At 42.3% G+C, this 23,977-nt stretch overlaps 1 protein-coding gene across 2 annotated transcripts in view; it reads right to left on the bottom strand.

The window, feature by feature from the left end:
- RASGRF2 (Ras protein specific guanine nucleotide releasing factor 2) overlaps positions 1-23,977 on the bottom strand; it is a 237,864-nt gene that overhangs the window by 42,510 nt on the left and 171,377 nt on the right. For both annotated transcript variants that reach the window (XM_019532310.1, XM_019532311.1), the window contains exon 18: positions 18,755-18,861. In XM_019532310.1, coding sequence (XP_019387855.1) covers positions 18,755-18,861 — 107 coding nt within the window. The remainder of the gene's footprint in view (positions 1-18,754; positions 18,862-23,977) is intronic.

The following is a 23,977-nucleotide window of genomic DNA, read 5'->3' as shown; positions in this document are numbered from 1 at the left end:
ACATCCCTCTTGAAGTGCGGCGCCCAGAATTGGACGCAGTACTCCAGCTGCGGCCTGACCAGTGCCGCATAGAGGGGGAGGATCACCTCCTTGGCCCTGTTTGTGATGCATGCCAAGGTGCGGTTGGCCTTCCTGACTGCCTCTCCACACTGCCGGCCCATGTTCATCTTGGAGTCAATGATGACCCCCCGATCCCTTTCCGTCTCCATGCTGATAAGAGGGGAGTTCCCCAGCCTGTAGGTATGGTGCCAGTTGTTCCTCCTGAGGTGCATCACCTTGCACTTGTCTGTGTTAACCTCCCGAGGTGCATCACCTTGCACTTGTCTGTGTTCTTCTGATTCCAATTACAACACTGCTGAACTGCCCCCGTCCTGATCCTATGGACCACCCCTAGACCATGGCTACTAGCTGGTTCTAGACCCACGGCTGTCCAAGGGCCAGAGGTGAAAATCAGCTGGTGCCAACCAAACCAGCCACAAAGATATGCCAATTTATGCCATACTTGTGGAATACTAGACAAAGATATTTCACAGCAAAACCAGTCACGAAGTCCGGTGACTGGTTTGCTGTGGAATATCTTTGTGGCTAGTTTGCCAATTTATGTCACCATAAATCAGCTGCACATGTAGCACTGTTACTATTTATGGCATGATTAGTACCTTAAATGTACTATAACTGTAAAGTGAGACAGGGAACCAAGTTTCCTTTATCTCCAAGCATGTAGCTACACTATTGATGGTCTGGGCGCTAGCACATATACTGGGTGTGGCAGTTTTACCATCAGCCAGGGATCCTGGTTTTCTCCAATTAACCCTCCCCCCCGGCAATTTTCAGATTAAAACAAAAAACCCCAAATCCACATTTTTCTTGAATTAAAATCCACATTTTTCTTGATTAAATGAAACACTACTATACATATCTTTCTCTATATTAGTAGCATTTCATTTGATTCACAGAAAAATGTGGATTGTGGATTACTTTTTTAAATGGAAAATTGGGGATTTTTTTTTTCAAGTCAGAGAAAACCAGGATCCTTGATCATCACACTGTAAGACTTCCTCCTGTTTACATACCCTATTTTTAACAGCTGGCTTCTCAGATCCATCTTTCCATCTTCCTGAAGATAAACCTGACAAGCTTGTGCTAAGCTGTTTTTCATCTCGAGTTGCCTGTTAAGATTTAACAACCAACTGCTGTCCCTAGTCACAATAACCGAGACCTAGACCAGAGCTGGATACACCTCAACAGACTCATTCATGACAGAGCAATAGTCATGGCAACAAGTGCATATAACAGATCAGAAAAAATAAGTTGTTGATATGTTCCTCAACTTGTTACAAAGTTTGATTTCAGCAACTTAGTTTTGGCTGGTTTTTTTAACACAGCTACACTGATCTAATGTCAGTCTGCTTCCTGGGCTATTTATCACCCCACCATCCACTGTTCAGAATTGTAGTCATGGTAGACGGTTTATAAACTCTCTGCATATTTTCTGTTGCTATTGTCATATGACTATCACCCCTGTCCCACACCATCTTCCTACACTGTCCACATTCATTCTGATACACACCTGCCTCTTCTGCCCCTCTCAACTGCCAATCCCCAATCCAGTAACAACTGGAAGGGTATAATTCAGTGAGCACCAATGTCAATCCCCCGAAGCTCAGAAAGAACCCACCTTCCACTAAGTGAAAGAAACAACTCTGTCCAGTTAATCCACTTCATACTACAGGCCCAGGGATACAACACAAACGAGGAAGATCTTAAAACAATAATCACCATCTTCTTACAACATCAAGAAAACCTATGAGAACAGAATTCCCAGATCAAAAGAAACATCTTTCATTATTGCCATAGAGACTAGAGGGTGCTGTTTTAGCAATTAATATTTGTTTCCTCTCATCCTTCCCCCACCCCAGAACCAGCTAGCACCTTACAGTTCCCAAAGACAGGGGTACACTAACATTAAGTGAACACCTCCCCCGTGTGCATAGAGGAATGAAGAGGGCACATTAAAAGAATTCCAAAGTGCAATATTCCCTTTCCCTACCCAGGATAGAGAAATATGGAAGAAAGGATACTTAAGCATTATAAAGAGAGGAGAGGAAAAGACTTGAGAAGCTTGTGCCTGACATCACTTACCTCCTCCAACAGCTTTGTTGTCCTCCTGGCTCTGAACTTACTGCACAAGATCAAATAAGCTTGCAGCAGCCTGCACATATAACATCATTATGATAGCACAGATTACCACCACTTCATCTGTGTTGCTGGCCTAAACCCCCTAAGGCTTACCTCCATCTCATAACAGATTAAAATTGCAGCTAGAGAGTGTGCCAGCTCTCATACTTTAAAAGGACACTGTTTTCCTAGTGTAGGACTGCCTTGTGCAGATACTTTTACGGTAGTTTGGAAATAGCTTATCAGTTTAGCTTCCATGAGTATGTTTCGAAAGTCTAAACATTTCGACCATAGGCTGGGGATGGGAAGTCAGTCCAGCTGGTCTGACTTCCCATCCCCAGTGCAAGATTTGGCAGGGGCAGGAGGCAGCCCAACAGGGCTGCTTCCTGGTGCCCCATGCTAGATCACACTGGAGGCGGGAGGAAGCCCAGCGGGGCTGCTTCACCAACACCTGAGCTTCATCACACCAGAAGTGGGAGGCAACCCAGAAGAGCTGCTTCCCCAACCCTCGCGCTTCATCTGGGGTTGGGAGGCAACCCAGTGGGGCTGCTTCCCTGACCCTTGTGCTTCATCACACCAGGGGCGGGAGGCAGCCCAGCAGGGCTGCTTCGACCCCCACGCTTGATCGCACCAGGGGCAGGAGGCAGTCCAGTGGGGCTGCTTCCCCAACCCCTGTGCTTGATTGTGCCGGGGGCTGGAGGCAACCCAGCGGGGCTGCTTCCCTGACCCCTGCACTTGATAGTGCCGGGGGGCAGGAGGCAACCCAGAGAGGCTGCTTCCCCAACCTCCGTACTTCATCACACTAGGGGCAGGAGATAGCTCAGCAGGACTGGTTCCCTGACCCCTATGCTTGATTGCACCGGGGACGGGAGGCAGCCCAGCAGGGCTGCTTCTCCGACCCCCACACTTGATTGTACCAGGGGCAGGTGGTAGCCCAGTGGGGCTGCTTCCCCGACCTCCATGCTTGATTGCGCCGAGGGGTGGGAGGCAGCCTGGCACGATGAAGCGCAGGGGTCAGGGAAGTAGCCCCACTGGGTTGCCTCCCACCCCCTAGCTCAATCTAGCACAGGGCACTGGGAAGCAGCCCAGCTGCTCTGACTCCCCATCCCCAGTGAAACTCAAAACAGCGGCGAAACAGCCTTTCTGTTTTGATGGAACAAAACGGAACAGTTGTTTTGACTCAACATGAAATTTGAGATGAAACACTGTTCCGTCGAAGCACTGAAACTCAAGGTGAAACAATTTTACCTGTGCTCCAGCTTTAATAGCAGTTTAGTTGAGGAGTAAGGGGGGAATTGCATCCTTATTCAATAAGATGGCATCCCCATTTCGTAATATGCCATAAGACAGTTCCTAAAGGCATACAAGCTGGATAAACCAAAGAAGTGAAGGCAGCTGTGGAATGAGGAAGAAAGAATAACAGAAGGAAGTGGCTAAGGACTGCAAAATCAAAGCTCTGTTCACAAATCACCAACATTATCAGAAGTTTCTAAATGTATATAGAAGACAGTCAGGGAAAAGTGTACTCTTTATACTGCCCTATTATATGCACATGCTGTTCGTCCTTCACAACTGAAGATGACCACATGTAGTGCGGGGGGGGAGAGGAAGAAGAGAGAAAAGAAACGAGAAAGAAACAGGGAGGGAGAAAAGAGAAAAGAAGGAAAAAGGAGAAAAGAGAGAGGAAAGAGAAAGGAGGGGGGTGGAGGCTAAGTCATGTGGGTACATACAACTATATAAGCCCAATCTTTGCCTTGAACAATCTGATGCAGCAGGAGCAGGAGAGCAATGAGGACTGGGTATGAGAGGTTTTCCTTTTCCTGGCCACATGCTTGCACATATTGTGTAGGTAAAATGCTCAATGGAGTGTGCACAGCAATAAAGCTAATAAGAAAAAATTTATATAAGGTCAGAGAGAGCCTGCTAGTGATGTGCTTGCTGTTATCCAGGGGAGCACAGTTCAATGTGAAATTCTACAATGTGGATGCATGCTCCCCTTGCCAAGAAGAGCTAGGCATACTATGGAGGCAGTATGTTCAGTCCCATTGGAAAGGAAGTAATTCATCTGACTGAGTAAAGAGTAAATGTATTAATAGATTTAGAACCAAGGGCCAGAATGAAGCTAATTTCCAGGGGAGGGAGTATAAAGCATAATTACTCAGTTCTTATGTAGTGTCCACATCAGAAATAAACAAGCTGAAGTATTTACATTGACCATATATGTAAATATCATGTAGCAAATATTCCAAGAAAATAATCTACAAGTTATGACAAGGGTTCAAGTTTATAGAAAAATGACTACAGTTTTGTTTTTGATTCATCCTTCACATAGATGCAAGAAAATAATCTTTTAAATAACATAAGAATTTCCTAAAGCTACAGAACAGAGGAAGGTAGAAGAGCCCATGAAGTCCTGCCATGACCTCTGTGTAAATATCCAATTTATTTGTGAAACATTTGGACACTGAAATGATAAGTACTATAGAAAACAGAGAGACAGAGAGAGTGAGTGTGAGTGCACAGGCATGCAAGAGGGAATAGATTATAGCAAACTCATAAAGAATCCATACAGGAAACTAATTCATAGGGTTGTATTATTTAAGTTCAGTGTAACTCTACAGGCTTTAGATCAAAATAATCTTGCATTGCTTTGGCTCCTATATGTATAATGTTATAAATATCTCTCAACAACTGTAAAGAAGCCAGTTGGGAAGCTGGCATCAGGGTCCTATGATTGCCATGTGAGGAGGAGAAGTGGTACAGGTTGTCAGGATAAATTTAACACAACTCCCTCATGACAGCCTTTACTGAATATATTTGGAATAATTTTATTAGATTCTTTTTTCATTCTAATTTTTTCCTTACATAATATTATGCTTGAAGAAACAGAGACATGCAAGTAGCTCCAGAAGTTTTGGCAATCAAATCAGGTACATAAGCACAGAGTAGCATAAGGCCTGCTCTTTTAGAGGGCCACGTTCAACATACACATTGGGCCAGCTCTGATCAGTGGCAGTGAAGAGTCCAGTTCTGAGGGAGGAAAGAAGGAAGGGTGGCTGCTCTCTCATCCAGCTGCCTCAGAAGATTTCTAAAGTTGCCATGCACAACTTACACTAGTCTTTCAGATATGCCACGATAGCTATTATGATCACTGGTGACAAGCAAGAAAAAAAGAACTCTGTTGCAGTTTTTCCTAGTCATTTCTCTCTACCTTGTTTGTAGCTTTATAGTGAGGTTCCTCCAGTTCAGAAACACAGGAGAAGGGGAACAGGAAAGGAGAAGAGGGCATAGAAACAGATGTTATCAAATCAAAAAGCATCAGCTAAGAAGGGACACATCGCATCACCCCTCATCGGCTTTACTGGGTGACACATACATCTCCCCTTGTCCCACACTGAGCTCCCTGCCCAATGTGGGAAAAGGGAAGATGTGTTCTCTTTGCACTGGACATTCCCCAAAACCCTTGCTGCCCTGTCAGGTCTTGCACTGACCTGTGGCTCATGCAGAAGCACAAGTCATCGTGGGTCCTGATGTGAGGCAGTGAAGAGGTGCAGGAGCTGGGGAATCCTTGGCACCTTGTGCCTCCATGCAGGGACCTGTGTTGTCCCATGCCTCCACATGAAGTATGGGCCATTATGGGTCCTGGCAAGAAGCATAGGTGGTGGAAAGCTGGGGCTAATGGGCCTTAGCCCCCACAAACTAATTTTGCAGTGGTCAACAACAGTAGCAGCACCATGGTGCCACCATCCCACAGCACCCAGCACCACTGCCATGCCCCACTGCTGTAGCACTGCACCCAGCACCCCTGCCATATGCTCCTCCATTGCTCATGCATTACAGCCCTGCAATGGCCCTCAGCCCTCGCAAATAATATTTTCTCCTGCTACTATTGGCAAGAAGGCATGAGGTGGCAGAAATTCCCCAACTTCTGTACTGCCCTGTGGTGAGACCCATGTTAACCTGTGTCTCTATCTGAAACACAGGTCGGTGCGAGTCCCAAGGGAATTCCCAGGGCCCTGTGCCCCCATGCTGGGACCTGCACTGAGTCCTACCCTGTCCCATGCTCCCACCCCCAACTTGGACCCAATGGGTCAGTTTGTGTCCTAGCATGAGATGTGGGGTGTCCTGAATTTCCTGGGTCCCACACCTCCATGTGGGGAGCCATGCAGATTTACCCCACTTCCAGAGACACGTGCCTGGAAAGGGAACTCCAATTTCCCTGCTTACAGACGTGTGCCCTAGGCATCTCTGTAAGCAGGAAAAGCCAGGCATATGCTCCAGGGGCTTGAGAGTCCCAGTCCTATCCCTGGCTCACATGATCAGGTGCCTCAAGCCCTCAGAGCATCTGCCTGGCATGGTGGAAGAGTGTGGGCATCCCAGAGCTCAGGGATGTCTGCACTCTACCACCACACAACAAACAGATGCACACTTCATTAGCACCACTGATGTGGCACGACAAAGAGCAGGGATGTCTATTGGCTCCACATTTGTCCTACAAATAAATTATTACGGCAGGACAAATACAACATCAGGCAATATCTGTTTCTACTCAGAAGGTGTTGGGAGAGGTAGGAGATAGAAAGAGAAAGACAGAGCAGGATTGCAGGTTGGTAAGGGATAGAAATTTTAAAGTAGTGATGGAGAGAGGGGAGGGCTGGGGAGTGACACATGGGAAGAGAAACTGAAAAGAAATGTTAAAGGTTGGTGGGGAAAGGGAAGGGAAAAGCAAAGCAAAATGAAGGATTAAAAATACCTTTTAAGAACAAAAGTGTGAGAAATCTGCATGTAAAACTACAGTCAGGCTATAACTGACTCTGTGTGGGTGCACACAGAAGGTGGGGAGAGTGCACTGGGACTGCCTTCCATTAAGTCCCTGTGCAGGAGGTAACGCAAACCAGCAGAGGAGCACGGGTACTGAGAAAGGTGAGTCCTAGTGGGGGTGAGGGTCAGATCATCACTGGGCATCCTTAAAAAAGTGCAAATCTGAAAATCCAGCCTCCTGTGCAATGCACATCACACCTAAGACCAGAATTTATGAGAGTACAAGAGCTACAAAGATTTTAAAATGAAGTAAGTTTTTAGAAAGACAGTGCTAGGCCATATAATTTTCCAAAAATTGTTAGGCCAAATTCTATTCTCACTTTTACCAAGGTGTAAATCTACAGACATTTCATTTAATTCAGTGGAATTATTCTTAATTTATACATACTTACATAACAGAGGATAATTTGGTCCAGTGAACTGATGGAAGAGAGGTACATTTGTGACAAGGTGCCTTCCAAGAAGATTTTAGTTTCCGAGGTAAAAGCAGATTTTAAAAAGGATATTTGATCATGACTTTTCTGCCGTGGTAAATACTGATACAGGCAACCCTCGCCATTCGCGGGGTATACATTCTCGTATCCCCCGCGGACGGTGAAACCTGCGAATAAGGACTGCGTTCATGAACGCAGACTGTGTTCATGAACGCAGTGCCCCCAGCAGCTGGGGGCGGGGGGGAAATGGTCAAGTGGGAGCATGGCAGTGGGAGCCCAGCAGTGGTGGTGGGAGACTGGTGGCAGCAAGCACAGAGCTCCTCAGGAGCTCCTGTAAGTGTATAAAATGTATTTAAAATGCAGGTTCGGCATTCGCAAATATCTGAAACCACGAATACCGAACCCACAAATAGCGAGGGTTTCCTGTACATTAACCTAAACTCTAACAGTCATGGATGGGGAAGGGAGAGGTGACAGAAATAATCATTAGATATGAAAGCAAAATGTAGTTCTGACCTGTCCTTGGCTTAAGTTCAAAAGAGTGATTGCTTTGCTTTTCATTTAGGTTCAAGTGCAAAGCAGGTGCCATTGTTTGGGTAGAATGCCTATCCTACTTCTATAACATCAGTTTTAGTTTGTCATTCCGGTCCAAATACTAGTTTATAGGTACAAGCTACATTAGTAAAATGATGAAATAATTCTGATCGCACACTACACCAACCTTTTGCTATAGAGGCATTTTATAGCCCCAGAGTTCACAGAAGCCTTGAAAGAAGAATCTATGGTAGGCATTGTCAGATTAAAGTCACGCTGTAGAAATTGTGACATCTCTGCCCCTAAGTTCTGGGAGTCAGAATGTTTAACTGCATCACAAAAACAACTCACTGAAGAAGGACCTGTCAGACCCCAGCAGAAGTGAGTGTAGTGTATCTCTAATTAGTTTGACTGACTGTATGCTTGGCTACCATTCTGAGGGCAGCTCACACTCCCTGAAAAGCCATGGATGATCAAACACTTACACTTTTGCAACTTTTTCCTTGAGTATGGCAACAATCAAAGGCATCAATAGTTTATACATAGACATATGTAGATCACATATGGTGTATAATTATGCAAATATTTGCAATTATCTTTCTATGGCTAGATACAGACATTCAAAAAGCCCAAGACAGAATCAATCTAAGCTATGCCATTTTCTGTAAGTGGCGTAGTTTACATCAGTAGCAAACACAACTCACCTTTTCCCTATGGCAGGAGAAGCAAATCTTAGACCGGGTTTAGCCATTTTTGAGCTAGTCTATGTGTGCCAAACTTCGGTTCTGTTATGGGTACAGACTAGTTTTGTGTCTAAATCCCAATTCATACCAGGATTTCATTCTAGCCAGGATTTTCAAAGGAGACTACACTAGATTTAGACTGATGTCCGACTGTTTACTTATACCGGTAAAAGTGTAATGGCTGTACCTTGCCTATGTGAAAAACAGGGCATTGTAACTGTGTTTATATCTGGTTCCTTCAGTCAATCTACAATTATGTAGAAGTACCCTTTTTCAGGTCCCAATTTACAATAGAGGGTGTGTGCTTGAGAGAGCATGCCATACAATCAAAGTGATCATCTGTCCCAAATTTTCCAGGACAGTCCAACAGGGGGCTGTGTCACCAAGAACTCCTTGAAATGGGACTACCAGCTCACATTTTAAAGCAGTTATAATCAGCATTCTGCTTATGGTTAGCAGTGGCAAACTTTGCAGCAGCATAGGGCCCCAAGTTGGACAGGTATGCAGGCAGCTATGAAAGCAAGCAACTATGAAATGAATTAGCAACTATAAGTTTCAAAGCTGATCTTAGTATGGTTGTTCTGTAAAGAGTAGGGTTCCCTGCGAAATGTCTGCAGGAACTGCCAAATAAATAAGCCTTATTCCTTAACCTAGCATATCTGCTGAGAGGATGAAACACAATGCTGCCCAGAACCACAAAAATGCAACTACTGCTCTGGGTCAGAAGCAACAGTCACCTTCAAGACAGCTAATTAGTTCTGCTGCTTAGTGTGAATGTGGCTATACTACTTAGCTCTGCTGAAAGGCAAAGTTAATTAGCCTGTCTGCAACAATGGAACCATGCTACAATAATCAGAATTGGAAGGTGTTGTATACTTCTTTCAGTTCAAGAAGTCTGCAGAAGGGTCACTTTACATATAACTTTACAGTCTTTTGAGTCAAAGGTTTGAACTTCATTAAAATGCAGCCCAGGTTTGTCAGAAAAATGTGAACCTAGCAAAAGTTTCAATTTGTGGAAGTTTCTGCATTTAACTTGGCTTACTTCCACCAGCCATATTTCCTACGTTATGTTTTTAACTGTTAACCTAGAAGTTGATGATATAAATTAATTGCTACCTAATGAATACTGTACTAAAATAAAATTGCCTCAGGCAATCACAATGTAGAAATTAATTAGAATTATTGATGCATAACTATGAAGTTTTCTCCAGCTGTGCAATCCTTCATACTTTTATTAATTACAAGTGCCTAATTTCTCAGATTGCTAAATAGTGATAGTGACTATAGTACACAAATCCACGTTCTGTGCACTTGGTAGAATTGAGCTAGCTCAACTTGTACTAGATTTTTTCCCCTCTTGAGCAAGGGAGGAATCAGACAGCATATGGTGAACTGGAGTCTCGAAACGCAGAGGTTAGTCTACTCCACAATCGAGTGAGATTAGCTGACAGCAATCTTTAGCTTGTCACATGCCATGGATTCATTCCAGCCAGGTTTTTCAAAGGAGGCTAAAGAAACAAGTTTGGAATTGAGTCAGAGCTGGGAACCTCACAGCTCTTCACTTCTTAGAGAAGCCCAGCTTCTTTGGTGATACAGACAACTTTTCCTCCTCATACAGTCTGATACAATACTTCATATATAAACTGGTTTCTGCAGAATGAGAAACAGTCCAATTTAATATGTTCAGACAAAAAAAGAAAAAAGTGTCATTACATAAAAAAGGAAGCTGTGAGACTTTACTAGGATATTAAAAACATCCCAGAGAGTTTATCCTATGCCTCATTTTTCACCTCCCATTTTTAACTTCTCTCACAGAAGCCAGTGGGAGTTTTGTCCTCACATATCCTCTTCTTTCCCGTCAAGCTAGCAAAGGCTTTTGCTCCCATAGTAACTGCTTGTCCCAGCAATTGTGCTGACATGCAAGAAACCCACACTGTTCCTCCCAATTACATTTCAGAAACAAAATGTAAACAAAAACATACTATTATTCTGGACAGAAAAGCATTTAGTTGTTGTAGAAAAGACAGAGAAGATAAGGAATATGAGTTGGGAGTATAAGGGGAAGAGAACAACAATGACAATGACAACAACAAAGCAGAATAAAATGTAAATAAATATGTGAAAACCTAAAGTATTTACCTTTCATTTTGGCAAAAGTAAAAGTTACATGTCACATTATTTGTATAAATGTTTTTGCCAAACTTGTATCTATGTTTTGAGATTGCCTGGAGACATTAATGAGCTCTTCTCCCTACTAAAAAAGGCAATGCTTGCAGTGTTATCAATATATATTCACTGAGAATTAAAGTGCAGCTCTGACAGTGTCTAACCTAAGTTTTTAAAAATAATGAAGAATCCTTTCCTTTGCCATTACTTTAAAAGATTTCAGAAGAACAAAACAGCTTCAGTAATATACATTCTCTCTGAATAGTCCTAATTGTTAATTTTACTCACATTCTGCTTAAAGGAACCTGCAGATAATTCCACCTGGTATATTTTAATGTCATTCTTGTTTGGGTAACCAAATAAAAAATGCTTAAAAAATAACTCTTGGAGCCTTATTTTTATATGGTTCTACTGTTACTCTATAAAGCTAATTAATTTTATAGTCCAACAGAGGCAAAAAACCCCAGTCCCCATCAAGAATCTGTAAGCAACGGGAAAGGGTAGGTAAAGTCACATTAGTCCCAATTCCAAACATTTTCATTAATATGGAAATCTGATATGCTAACAATTAATTTAAGTTCTGGGAAAGTGGAAGGGCATAATGGGATGAGCAATGGCAATAAAGATTGATTTATATGAGAGGTTGGAGGGCAAAAAGATAGCTGCAGTTAGGGGGCAAGCAGTTAACTAATCAGACTACCATCCTTTCAGCTGTTTTACTTTTACATTTATCTGTTGCTCATATTATTTATCTGGACTTTTATGGACATGGATTGCATGCTCTTCTGTGTTTATACAGCATCTAGCATAGGGGTTGGCACTGTTTTTGGCCAGTGCCAAAAATACACCAACATTGACTTGTAAGATGTTGGTGTGTCAGGGACAGATGATGGGATAGCTGCGAGAAGCCTGATTCTTGTTGGAGCAGTGCAGCCCTGGTTCCTTCCCTGCCACCTGCCGCGAGGTCCACACACACCCACCACCAGCAACGAGCTGGGCCAGCGCTCCACAGACCTTGATGCAGTGACTTGCAGCCTCCCCACAACTGCTACAAGCAGCCCAGCACTGTGGTGGGCAGCAGGGGCCTGCCCAAAGTCTGGGCTGGCTGTGGCAGGCAGCCAGTAGGCTGCAAGCCACTGCACCAAGGTCTGCAGAGCCCTGGCCTGGTTTGTTGCTGGCAGCAGATACACGCACAGATTGGGGCAAACAGCAGGGGAGCTGCAAGGGGCTCAATCCTTGTTGTGGCAGTGCAGCACCAGCTCCTTCCCCACCACCTACCCTAAGGCATGCATGCCAAAACAAATTCCTTCTTGTGCCACACTGGCATGCATGTCAGGGGTTGCTGACTCCTGATCTAGCATATTCTTGGCATAACAATAGTACAAAATATTATCATTATAATTTTATGGACTCTATCACGTTTAAAGTGAATTGAGGATTACTGTCAACCCAGTGAGAATGCAAAGGCAGAGCTATTTTTACGCCCTCAGGTACAACAACATTATGCATGCCTTCTACTTAGTGCCTTCTAAGTGTTTTAGGCACTTAGCATGCCTAAAACATCAATAACCCCTCTTCTCTTCAATGTTCCTGGCTAGCTTTTCTTTCCCACACTTTTGCACTTTGCAGGATGAGACACTATGTCAAAGACAATGAAAGACTCTTCTCCCCTGTAGAAAAGGTCTGGGTTCTCCACAGGTTCTGAGATATTGCCAGGCAGAATGATTTTCCAGTGGCCAGGGCTACTTGCATTGCCCCTCTATATATTCTTTGGAAATTAGATTCGGGGGGAGAAAGATATCTATAGCTGGATCACAATAATAAATGGTGACTCTCCTTTAGCTGGATCACAATAATAAATGGTGACTCTCTTTGACTAAACTCAGGACCAAACAGATGCCCACAGCTGTTTTAGCTGGATGTAGACTTTCCATTCCAAGGGCAAAAAGATGCTGTCCAGCCTGTCTATGAGTTTTGGAAGACACTATTTATTATATTTTAGAATACCCTTTTGATAACAGCATACGGAGAAATTATTTATCACTGTTCTTGCAGAAACTGACATACTGCTCAAACAGAGAGAAATTAATGTGGCTCCTCCAGCAAACAGATCCATATTTAGTAAACCGTGTTGCAATGTTTGCTTATAAGACTGCAGTGATCAGAGCTAAACTTCCTTTACTGTTGATATGACTGATAAACTTTATTAGTGTACTTGTTTTTTACTGTGTTAATTGTGGACCTATGCACAACATTTTTATAGATTTATGATCTGATTTATCACCATATTTGTACTTGATTGTGTTAATTTTTGGAGTAGGAATAATGTTTTTATAATGGTTGGCCCTATTTTATTATATTTGCTTTTCTGTTTAAATTTATATTATGGATGTATGTCTGTTACGTTGTTTTCAGGAGCATGGATTTCACCTAGAATCCTTAATACATTGAATTGAACAAGTGATCTTTCTTGCTGTTACAAAGATTGTGGAGAGTATTTCTTCCTGTGAATAGTAGCAGCTTCTGGAGATATATATATATCTATAGATATATATATATATTTGCTTTCCTCTGAAGAATTGGGAGGCAATAGCAGAGCAATTAAGTGTCTCACTATGGCTCTAGAAGTGCAAGTTCAAGCCCTACTTTAGATTCATGCCAAAAACCCCCTCCAGTTCACTCAGCTGTAACTGGGTACCAAGTCATTCGGTCTAGGGACTCAGAACACTCCCTGATGGCCTGTTGGCAATGGAAACCAGTGAGCCTTAGTGACACTAGCCCAAAGGCCTGTTCTGCTCCAACTGATTTTGACTGGACTAAAGCACTGGGATGTTGGCCTCAACTGTTGGAGTTTTATGACTGAAGTATGCTGATTCTCCTGCTGGTAATTAGAAACCTCAAGCATTTTAGGGTTTGTGGGGGTTTTGCCTTCCTTTTTTGTGCAGGACATGGTTCTCTTCCTGACATCTTATGAGCATGTATTAACCAATTGCTTCACTGCTGTTACAGTCGCAAGATACTGGGAGTGCCCTCACATCTCCTCTGGTTTTGTATTTATTTACTTTTTAGATCTGTATTCTACCCTTTTCAAAAGGACTCTTCGTGTTTCTGATTCATGCCTGGGAATTGTGTGCGAGGGTTTGAAGCAGCTATTTGAGGAATACTTGGATAAATGGTTGTCTGTGAACACAGGGGACTGGACTTGATGGCTCAGAAAGCCCCTTCTAGTCCCATGTTCCTATGTGATCATAACACTGGGACTGTGGTTGTTTCCTGACATTCTAACAGAGGTTGTGGTTGTTTGAGTTCACTTCATCAGTGATAAGTTGGCTATAAAAGAAATCCATGATTGTCTTCCATTGAAATTCTCTACATAATAGTAGTGAAGTGGATATTTTTTGATCATGCCTATATATAGACAACTCTTTATTCTCTGGATCATGGTGTACATGTAAGAGGTCTACTCAGGTGCCTGATAAATGTGCTTGTGGCTGATAAGCCCAATTCAAGAGTGACACAGCTTGTTAAAAGTTTTACAGATCTATGTGCTGTCTGAGTTGGAGTCCAAGTTTGCAGCAGGCTGCTTCCTTCTTTCTTGCTTTGCTCCCATCCTCTGGATCAAAGCCCCTTCATGTTGAGCTGCACCTAGTGCCAGAAGTTTCCTCCAGATTGGACAAGATTCTGTGCACTCTTCCCATCCTTTTACATGGATGCTGAATGACTTCATATAATTTTTGCATATATCATGTTACTGCCATAGAGTGCAACCCTGCTTTCTAGAGCTGTCTCGAATCTCTTTGTATAAAATATTCTTCGGGATATGGTCTCTTCCCATTCTCCTAACATGGCCAAACCTCCTCCTCTTGATAGTGGTTTTTATGTGTGTCAGTCCTGTAAGCTCCAGCACCTTTGTATGTGACATGCCTAAAAAGTCTAATAATAGGAAGGGACATCTTAGCTCAAGACATTCAGTCTCCATCTACTGCAGAGAATGACATTGAAACTCTCCTTCTAAACTTACCAAGTTCCATCTTAAAGGAGTTTGTTTGGTTTTTTTTAACAAAATTTAGCCTGAGTTAAAAATCAAAGAAAACATGGAAGGTCCAGGAGGTCCTTTCCAGCACTGCATATTTATAAACTTAGGGAAGCATTTATGATAATTTCTAGCCCTGAGCATGCACTTCACTAAACATCATCAACTAAGTAATAAGCCCTTCATAAAAAGTACTTCTATTGATTACACTGACAGCCCAACAAAAAGTGCATCACTAGGTGTTGCTAAAGGGAGCCTGGTTAGCAGGCTCCTCATGTTTACATTTGGCCAATTCTTTTCCCTTTGCCAAAATAACCTAGAGTTTGTTTATTTATAACTATGTGCTAAGAGAAATTTTTCACTTATTGGCTGTGTTTATCTCAGGAAGTTCTCACTGATGTTATCACTGGTTTAAAGTGTATTTGCAGAAGGTCTATACAGATGAAGATCTGACAATTTCCAGCATTCTTACCACCAGGTTAATTAACAGTATTTAATATAATGGTGAGTTCAGAGATGGCAGTACCAGTTTGACATTCATTGGAACAGGGACACTCTCTTTGCTATATGCTTATACAGTAACTACACTATGAGGTTGGGTCCTGTATGCATTACCATGAGACAGAGTAATAATAGACTACTACAACTGTCTACTGAAATTCTAGCCATTTAGATTCCACACATAACCAATGAAATCTTGGTGCAAACATTGTGGGTGAATTCTTAAATTTACATCTAACAATTGAAAAGGTTTCACTATTTTTGTGATATGAGAAGATCTGAAGTTATTTAAACTTTTGAGGGGGAAGGAAGAAGAGGGAGTGGTCAGGGAGGTATAAAGAGGTGGTGTTGAAAAGTCGTAAACACATTTGCTTAAAACAAAATAAAACATACAACAAAACTATTTTTCAGCATTAAAGCCCTTATTCAAATAGAAACATAAAATTATATGGACTTTATAGGTGGAATTGCAGCCAGGCACCTGTCATTATAACACCCTTTTTCAGTTGCTTATAACTTTTGGCAAACTTTAACTATTTGGGCTGAAATTTTCTATGCCAGCTTTTTTGCAAAGCTTTAGTTGAAGTGATTCAACCAGCCCTTTGACTACAGATAGAAAAAAAGTGCAATTTGTAATGTTACCAATATTCTGGTGACCTTCAGAATAACTTAAATACAACCCTGCTTTGGAACAGGGACTTGAAAGGTGTCAGGACTATGCCTTTTGTTGTCCCTGTGAAAATCTGTCCACATAAAGCCACATGCAAACTTAATTCAGCCCCATTGTTTGTGCGTGTTATAATAAAGTCTTTAAATTACAAGACACTTTCTTCCACAGGCTGCTTGCCTCATTTAATGGATAGGATGGACAGGTTCTGGGAATGAATCAGAGCTGTGTACTGAAGGAATTTCATGAGCAGGACCACTGCCTCAGTAATTGTAGAAGGTGGAAGATAAATGGTGAATAAGGCAGGGGAACTGCAAGAGACAGAATCATTTCATGATTATGTGGCTGAATGCTGCCCTAGAGAATTAGACTCTAGCTGTTCTTGTACACAGTCCCTCCTCCTATTCTTTTGGATGCCCAGAAGGTGTTAAGGTGGGATCCTGGTATAGTAATGAATATCTGCAGCTGCAGGACAGCTTGCCCATTGCTTAATCAGTGCACACCCGTCTTAGATTCTGAAACTACCTTAGTCCCTGGACTACCCCATTACCTAACCACATACAGTCATCACTATATGTAATATTTATTTATTTACCAGGTACCAATCACCAAGTACTAATCACACAGCAACAGAATCTCAGACTAGTGCCCCAAATACAAAGCTCCTGACCTTGAAGAAAAGAGAAATCTTCTCAATGATTCTGGAGCTGCTGTCCCCACCTCTCCTCCCTTCCCCCCACCCCGCGGAAGACACACACTATGCTGGCTTCACATAGGGATTATAAGAAAATATCTTTGTTAACTCCCAGCACTGTCCAAATGGCATTACCTGGGACACATAAAGCAAAGTGAGCTTTTCAGGGTTTTTCTTTTTTCTTCTTTCTTTCTCATCGTTTGCTAAATTAGTGAGCATAGTGAAGCCTTCCCCCTCCAGTGTATGAATCTGAAGCTAACACCTCAAATCTTACTGAGCATGAGAAGTTATACCTTGAGCTCTTTTGGAAAACTCCTGTCTTCTTTGAAATGTCTGAAATACATTGTGAAATTATGGGAAGGAGGCTGGCACTGTGCAAGCATTTTCACAGGGAATGTTTAACATAACCTAATTGCTTGATCAGCAAAGTGTGAGGATTAAACAGTGTCTTATTTTCAGGTAGCAAAATCCCACATGAGGAACATCAGCTGATTATGCCAGTTATGCATGAATAAAAGTTCACAGAACAGACAGCCATAACTCCATAGATAAGGTTTACAATTAGGTTTCCATTTTAAATGTTTTTATAACTCCCTAACTCTCAAATATTTGACAGAAAGAGAAGAGACAAAGGGTTGTTGTTTGTTTGTTTTTTGCTGGACCCACTAAAGTCGCTGACTTCCTAAATCAAAAATAAACTCTTATTTCTAATGCTATTGCCCCATTTCCTACCCAGGCATTGTTATGTTTACATTCTCCAACAATTTTAACTGGGAAAAGGGGAATGGAGTTTGATATGAGGGGCTGCTGAAGCCAAATGCGCAATGAAAAAACAAAATTAAAGATCAAGGCTCCTTAATTAGTTAGGGGCCAGCAACAGTTCAGTCACAAAATGGTCATTGCCTAGGTGAAACCATTTAACTGGGGCTTGTTTCCTAAACTTCCAGGTATTTTTTTCCTTCTTTGATTAACTTTTTTTGTAATAACTAAAATGGTGGCTGGGAATTTTGTCTTTTAAGTACACTCTGAAAAATCCCACATTTGTTTCATGTGACCATAAACCCCTTGAAGGACATTATTGTGAATGAAATCCTGTATGCCAGTTAGGCTGTTTTTTTGTTCAATGCAGTTTTAGTCACACATACCAAGACCCAGATCCTGTGATGTATTGCACAAGGCTCTGCCTGTGAATGGTGCAGGCTCAAGTTTCTTTTCTATCTTGCTAGGCTCACAAAGCATGAACATATGCACGCACAGATAATTTCTGTACATGCCATAAATGTATTTGAACCAAAAATATTTAGTTTATGCAGACTGACCACCAGACTGACCACTCAACTTGTTCATTATTAGGACAGTGTCTGACATAAATGAAAAATAGGCAAGACTCATTAGGATACAGAAATCAGGAAATAATAAATTACACTCACTTTATAGAACATTGGTGCGATTGGATTAAGGAGATTTATCTGCCTTTCTCAAGAAGTAGTACTGTAAGGCCCTAGGTATGTCAGACAGGGTATTGAACTACTAGAACAATGACTGAATGTGCTTACAAGTCCTATATTCCTAAAGTAATTTGTAGTTCACTTATTACAGCAAATATAGGTGTTCTGTAGATTTCTTTCAGCATTTTTCTCATGTATATTTTAATGTCCATGACTACAATATTGCTGTTACAAAATTTTAGAAGTTTTGTATCTGAACAAGTTCCCAGGTCAGGTTTGCAAGGCTAGATGAAGGATTTCTCATTTATCCAATAATGCAATTTAACAAAATAAGCTTCCATGTTACCTGCACAGTATATGCAGTTTGACTTCAGGTTTGACTACTGCTAAACAGCAGCACTGCTTAATACTATTTTATAGCCAAAGTGGTAAGAAATATTATGACTAGACACAATGATTCAAAATGCATCTTTCCACATGCAAATCACAGAAAGTGGGACTGAAAGTCAGATGTACACATGGAATTGAAAAGTACCTGAGAATGTTTGGAGACCCAATGACGCAAGACATTCAGGACACGATTAGTGGCTGCTCTGCGTATTATAAATTCCTTATCACATGTTCGTTCAGAGTTGTTAAATCCTTTTGGGGAAAAAATACAAAGTAATTTAAGCAAAACACAAACAGCATTTCAATAAACCCTTAAAATATATTGTTAACAGGGCTAAGTAAAACTATATAAAAAATTTCTGAATAACGGAAAACAAGGAGCATACAGAATACTTCTAACATCATAATTTGGGCTCCTGAATAGCAGGAATAGTATAAACCAAATCTTCCCTCTGTAGACAAATAAGGGTTTCAACTATCCTTAGTGTTCAGCCCAAAGAAGTTGAGATGTATATCCACTTTAAATCATTACTAAAATCATGAAAAAAGATGTGTGCATAGCATGAGAGAATAACCTAAAGGGAGAAAGAAACAGAACACTGAATACTAGGGCTGTGCAAAATTACACTGGCTGTTTCATTTTGACACTGTTTTGATTCATTTTGAGCACAAAACAGAGAAACTGAAACAAAACAAAGGGCTTCAAAACAAAAATGAGGCTAGTTTGAAATGTTTCGAGTTTTGAAGCAGCCAGCGGCCAGGTGGTGGAAGACAGGGGAGAACCAGGGCTGGGACTCCCAGTGGCTCCAGGCTCAGCCCTGGCTTTCCCTACCAACTGTAGCTGGCTGTGGGAGTTCGATCACAGCGCAGGCGAAGGGAACTGAGCCCCAACTCAGTTCCTCTCCCCTGCGCTGCAGTCAGACTGGAGAAGGGAACTGAGCCTGATCGCTCAGTTTCCTTCCCCAGCCCTACAATCGGGCTGGGCTGATTTCATTTCACCAGCCCAATGGTCATGCTGGGATTGGGAACTCAGCCCTCTGAGTTCATTTCCCCAGCCTGATGGTAGCTCTCACCTCAGCCCCAATTCCCTTCCCTGATCAGTCCCAGTGCTGGGGAGGGGAACTGAGCAATGGGGCTCAGTTCCCTTCCCCATCTCCCCAGTCCAGTCCCAGGCGGCATCCCTCCCACATCTGGCAGGCAGATGGGGGCCACAATCCCAGGAGGACTGGCACGGGCCCTGGAGCCCTCCCAGGGTTGTGCCCCTATCTGCAGGCCAGATGAGAGAGGCTATTTCGAGCTTCCCCACTATAGTCTATGGGCAACACATCAAAATAGCCTCAAAACAGCATCACTGTTTCGATGAAATGAAATGGAACAGGAGTTTCAAATTGAAACGAAATTCTAAATGAAACGCTGTTCCGTCAAAACCTTGAAACACAAGTTGAAATGGAATGGTGGCATTTCACATAGCCCTACTGAATACCAGACACGGGCTAAGTATAAAGAAGGAATATAAATATGGTTTAGGAAATGAAAGACAGTAGGGGAAAGAAAATAAGAGAAGAGAATGGCAGAAATGAAGAGGTGAAGAAAGTCAGAGGAAGAAATATTTCTTCATAAACACATGGCAGCGGTGTTCAGGGAATGCTACATTTTCTCACATACGTCATGTACGTTCCAAACACAACCACTGTTTTTGGAAGGCAGAATATAGACAAAAAAGGTTTTTCCAGGATCATGGCTGACCGCATGCCCATAGGTAATTCAATGAAGGCTTCAGGCACAAGCTCCAACATTAACTCTCTCATAGCCACCAAGAAATTGGTAACAACTTTGGGCTGCTCCACCCAAAGCTACTGCCAGTGAGCAGGTTAATACTGGATTTCTTTCTGGCCCAGCAAGCAGCAAGAATAAAGTGCCAGGCACTACAGCATCCTGGGCACTTGTACACATTTGGGGTGTTTGGGTCCCCTAAATTCAAATGGTGGGTTTTTAATTGTGACCTGCCATTTCAATTTAGGGACTTCTGTCACTGTGATGGAACAGTGACAGCAGACCGTCAGCTCACCACATCCCACCCCCTGAACAGCATGGGCAGGCTCTGCCAAGAAGAAAAAAAAAAAAAGCAGCGAGGGGCCTGATTGTTTGGGTTTTTTTCTGGCAGAGCCTGCCTGCCTCTCCCACAGCTGGGGGAGAGATGCCAGTAGCCCCTGAGCTGCAGGGGGCCCTGGACATCCTCTCTGCAGCAGTGGTGTCCCCCAGGTGGCACTCGCTCACTAGCAGCTCACCCAGGTGGCCTCAGGGGTAGCTGCCACCGTGGAGGGAACGACCGGGCCTCTCATAGCTGGGCCACTGGCAGCTCACCTCCCGGCTGTGGGAGAGGTGAGCAGGCTCTGCAAGGAAAGAAAAAAAAAGTCCAGGAGTGTTTGCGGAAGCTCAGGATTGGTGGGCTTCCAGCAACCCATGCATTGTCCCTGCCCCCTTCCTGCCACCTGGGACTGCCCAAGAATAAGCTGGCTTGCCCCTGGGGCAGTTTGAGAAGGCAGCAGGAGGGCAGCTGAGTGTGTTGGTGGCCAGAGAAGGTGGTGGGGACAGTGCGTGGGGTGCTGGAAGCCTGCCAAGCCCAAGTTTCCATGCACCATCCGTGCCACCAGACCTGTACACGTGCAAGATTTTTTTTTAATCCACAACAGGACAATTTGTCCCAATCAAAGTAAAATACAGAGGTGGTCTAAGCTGCCATGCTCAAAAAAATTTTTACATAAAAAAAAATCATTCACATGTACATGGTGATATAATTATGTTACACAAATGACAATTTCGTGTTGCTTTTTGTCACATGTACGTGGCCCCTCCATCACATGTACGAGTGCCCCCTGTCTCTATGCTTCTATTCCAGCAAAGTAAACCAGCTCCCTTGGTTAAGACAGACACCGCCAATTTTGGAGAACTGTTTTTTGGGGAAAAATACTATGCGGTATGATTTGGGAGGGAGCTAAGTTTACCTATTGAATTTGACTTCCTTGACCACAAAGTTAGTTTGCCAACTCTATCGTATCCATCCAGCTTTTATGAAATAAGTTTCCTTCTTATTCTACAATATTTAATTACAAATATATATTTTGAGAAACATGCTAGAACATTACTGCCTGCATTGCTGCCATAATTTCTTCCTGTAGCTCTCTAGTAGCCTCAAGTGTAACACAGTTGGGCAAACTAATACATCTAAAATGCTAATTTTTAAATACTCTAATTGGAAAGCATTTAATGATTTTGAAAGTATACTTTAAAAGTTCACATTTATCTACCTTAATTATAACCTTATGTTTTTTGTTAAATTTGCCCTTTCACTGTACTCCTTTTGGTGTCATTCAAAGACTGGTCCAGTGAACAACTGGATGCTTTCTCCTGTACAGCTAGCATTTTACACAGCTTTACTATTTTTTAAATAAAAATTGCTTCCAAGATCCTTATGCTGTTATAAATAGAAATGACAGATTAAGATTCCTGTTTACTTTTTGAATAGTACTGAATGTATGTTTTGAGAAAACTAGTATTTGTTTTGTTCTGTTTCATTTAATAAAGACCCCAAAACATAACCTGCTGTTACATTTTTCTGAGAAAATTTATAGAAAAAAGAAGTAGAGAGTAAATTTGTTTTTCTAGAGATATGCATATCATGGAGGTCCTTTATAATGGAGAATTTTATACTTTGGTTGACATCTTAGTTATAACATCAAAGAAAATTTCATATTAAAACATTTTCAACAGTTTAATTGCCTATAAACAGAAAAGCAAACAAAATCTCCCTGGCTTTAGTCAATGAAGGGTAACCTAGGTAACATTGTTATGCTAAATTTCTCTTCCTTTCACAGTTAACCTCTTGCAGAAGCAATTAGCCATATGTATTATAAATTGTTCAATTAGCCATTTAATTGCAGCACTGAAAGTCACAATGAAAATTATACACTAAACCAGTAGAGCCTATTTCAGAGTAACGTTAAGGGGTAGAGTAATCCCATTCTGGGGGATCTAGAAAGAAAAAAAATATATAAATTCTACAGAGAATGTTTTCAGTTTTCTGCAATGAGAAAAGACTAGGAAGCAAGAAAGAAAAATAGGAAAAGCCTACAGAGTTCTGCAAACTCCATTCACCTGCCTCAACATTTTCAGCACTTTAAAGTAATCATTTAAATGCACAGACTAGGAGTAAAATTTACCACATGGAAGTGCTTAAATTTTGACATTCCCAAACTATATATAAAGATCTCCCATTTATGAATGCAGACGGTAGTGTAGGATAGCACTTTACACCCTGCCCTACCTTCTGCTCAACTTCCATTAGGAGAGTAACAGCTAACTACCTCTCTCAATTTATTCAATGCTAGGAAGAACATTTCCCATTTATGCATGTGCTATGCAGGCCTAAGAAAATAATTTTACCCCAGCCTACTGTTTTAGCATATTTTCAGAATGGTGTACTTCATACTGCCCTAAATTAATCAAGACAAAGCTGAAATTGTGTGCTGCATCCTAACTCTTTTTCAAAAGAAAATAACTAGGAAAGGCAGGGGGGTTTTTCTTCCTGTCTTGGTATATGCACATGTACAATTCAGATTTTATTGTTTTTCTGCAAATCTACCATCCTAAAATTTGAAGTGCAGATAGATTTCTCAGGCTATAGACAGATAAAAAGTATGTACTACTCCAAATGCCTCTAAAGTGCTCTAAAAAGTGAAGGTTCACACCATACATAGTGCCATAGCAGAGATGGCAACTTGCAGCCACAACCAGGACTGGAGTCAGGACCAAGCTAAGAAGAAGGTCCAGAAGACACAGTATAAGACAGCTTGTGAGAACAGACACGCTTTGAGTGACTGGCAGATAACCTGCCCTTACCAAGAAGAGTTCCAATGGACCATTGCAAGGGATGCTTCATCACTGACTCTGGGCTGGACCCAGAGCTCTCCACTGACAGTGGTTTACATGAATCTGGAGGATTATGAGGAAGCTCCAGGCCAAACCCCAATCCAAGTACAGTTCCTGGGGTGGAGAGGACAGAAGGATCCTTGTAAGTCCCTTTCCAGTTTGGGTTTGTGCAGCAGGCCTTGGGACAGGATAGCTTGTATGGCACTGACCATGGAGAAGACCAGCCTACAATCCTTCCTGCATCTCTCCATCAGTCCTGCCATTATGCATGATTGGGTGGTGAATGTCAGGGGCTATAGGCTGTACAGGAGGGACAGGATAGGAAAGAGAGGTGGGGGGGTGGCACTCTATATAAAGGAGGAATACGCACCCTCGTCAATTAGCAAGGAGTCAGGGGAGGTGCACTCTGAAGTGCTTTGGGTTAGAGTACAAGGCAGTC

This window comes from Crocodylus porosus, unplaced genomic scaffold (genome assembly GCF_001723895.1).
Source record: "Crocodylus porosus isolate Cpor-Errol unplaced genomic scaffold, CroPor_comp1, whole genome shotgun sequence".
NCBI classification, from domain to species: Eukaryota; Metazoa; Chordata; order Crocodylia; family Crocodylidae; genus Crocodylus; species Crocodylus porosus.
This window is presented reverse-complemented; position numbering and strand designations above follow the sequence as displayed.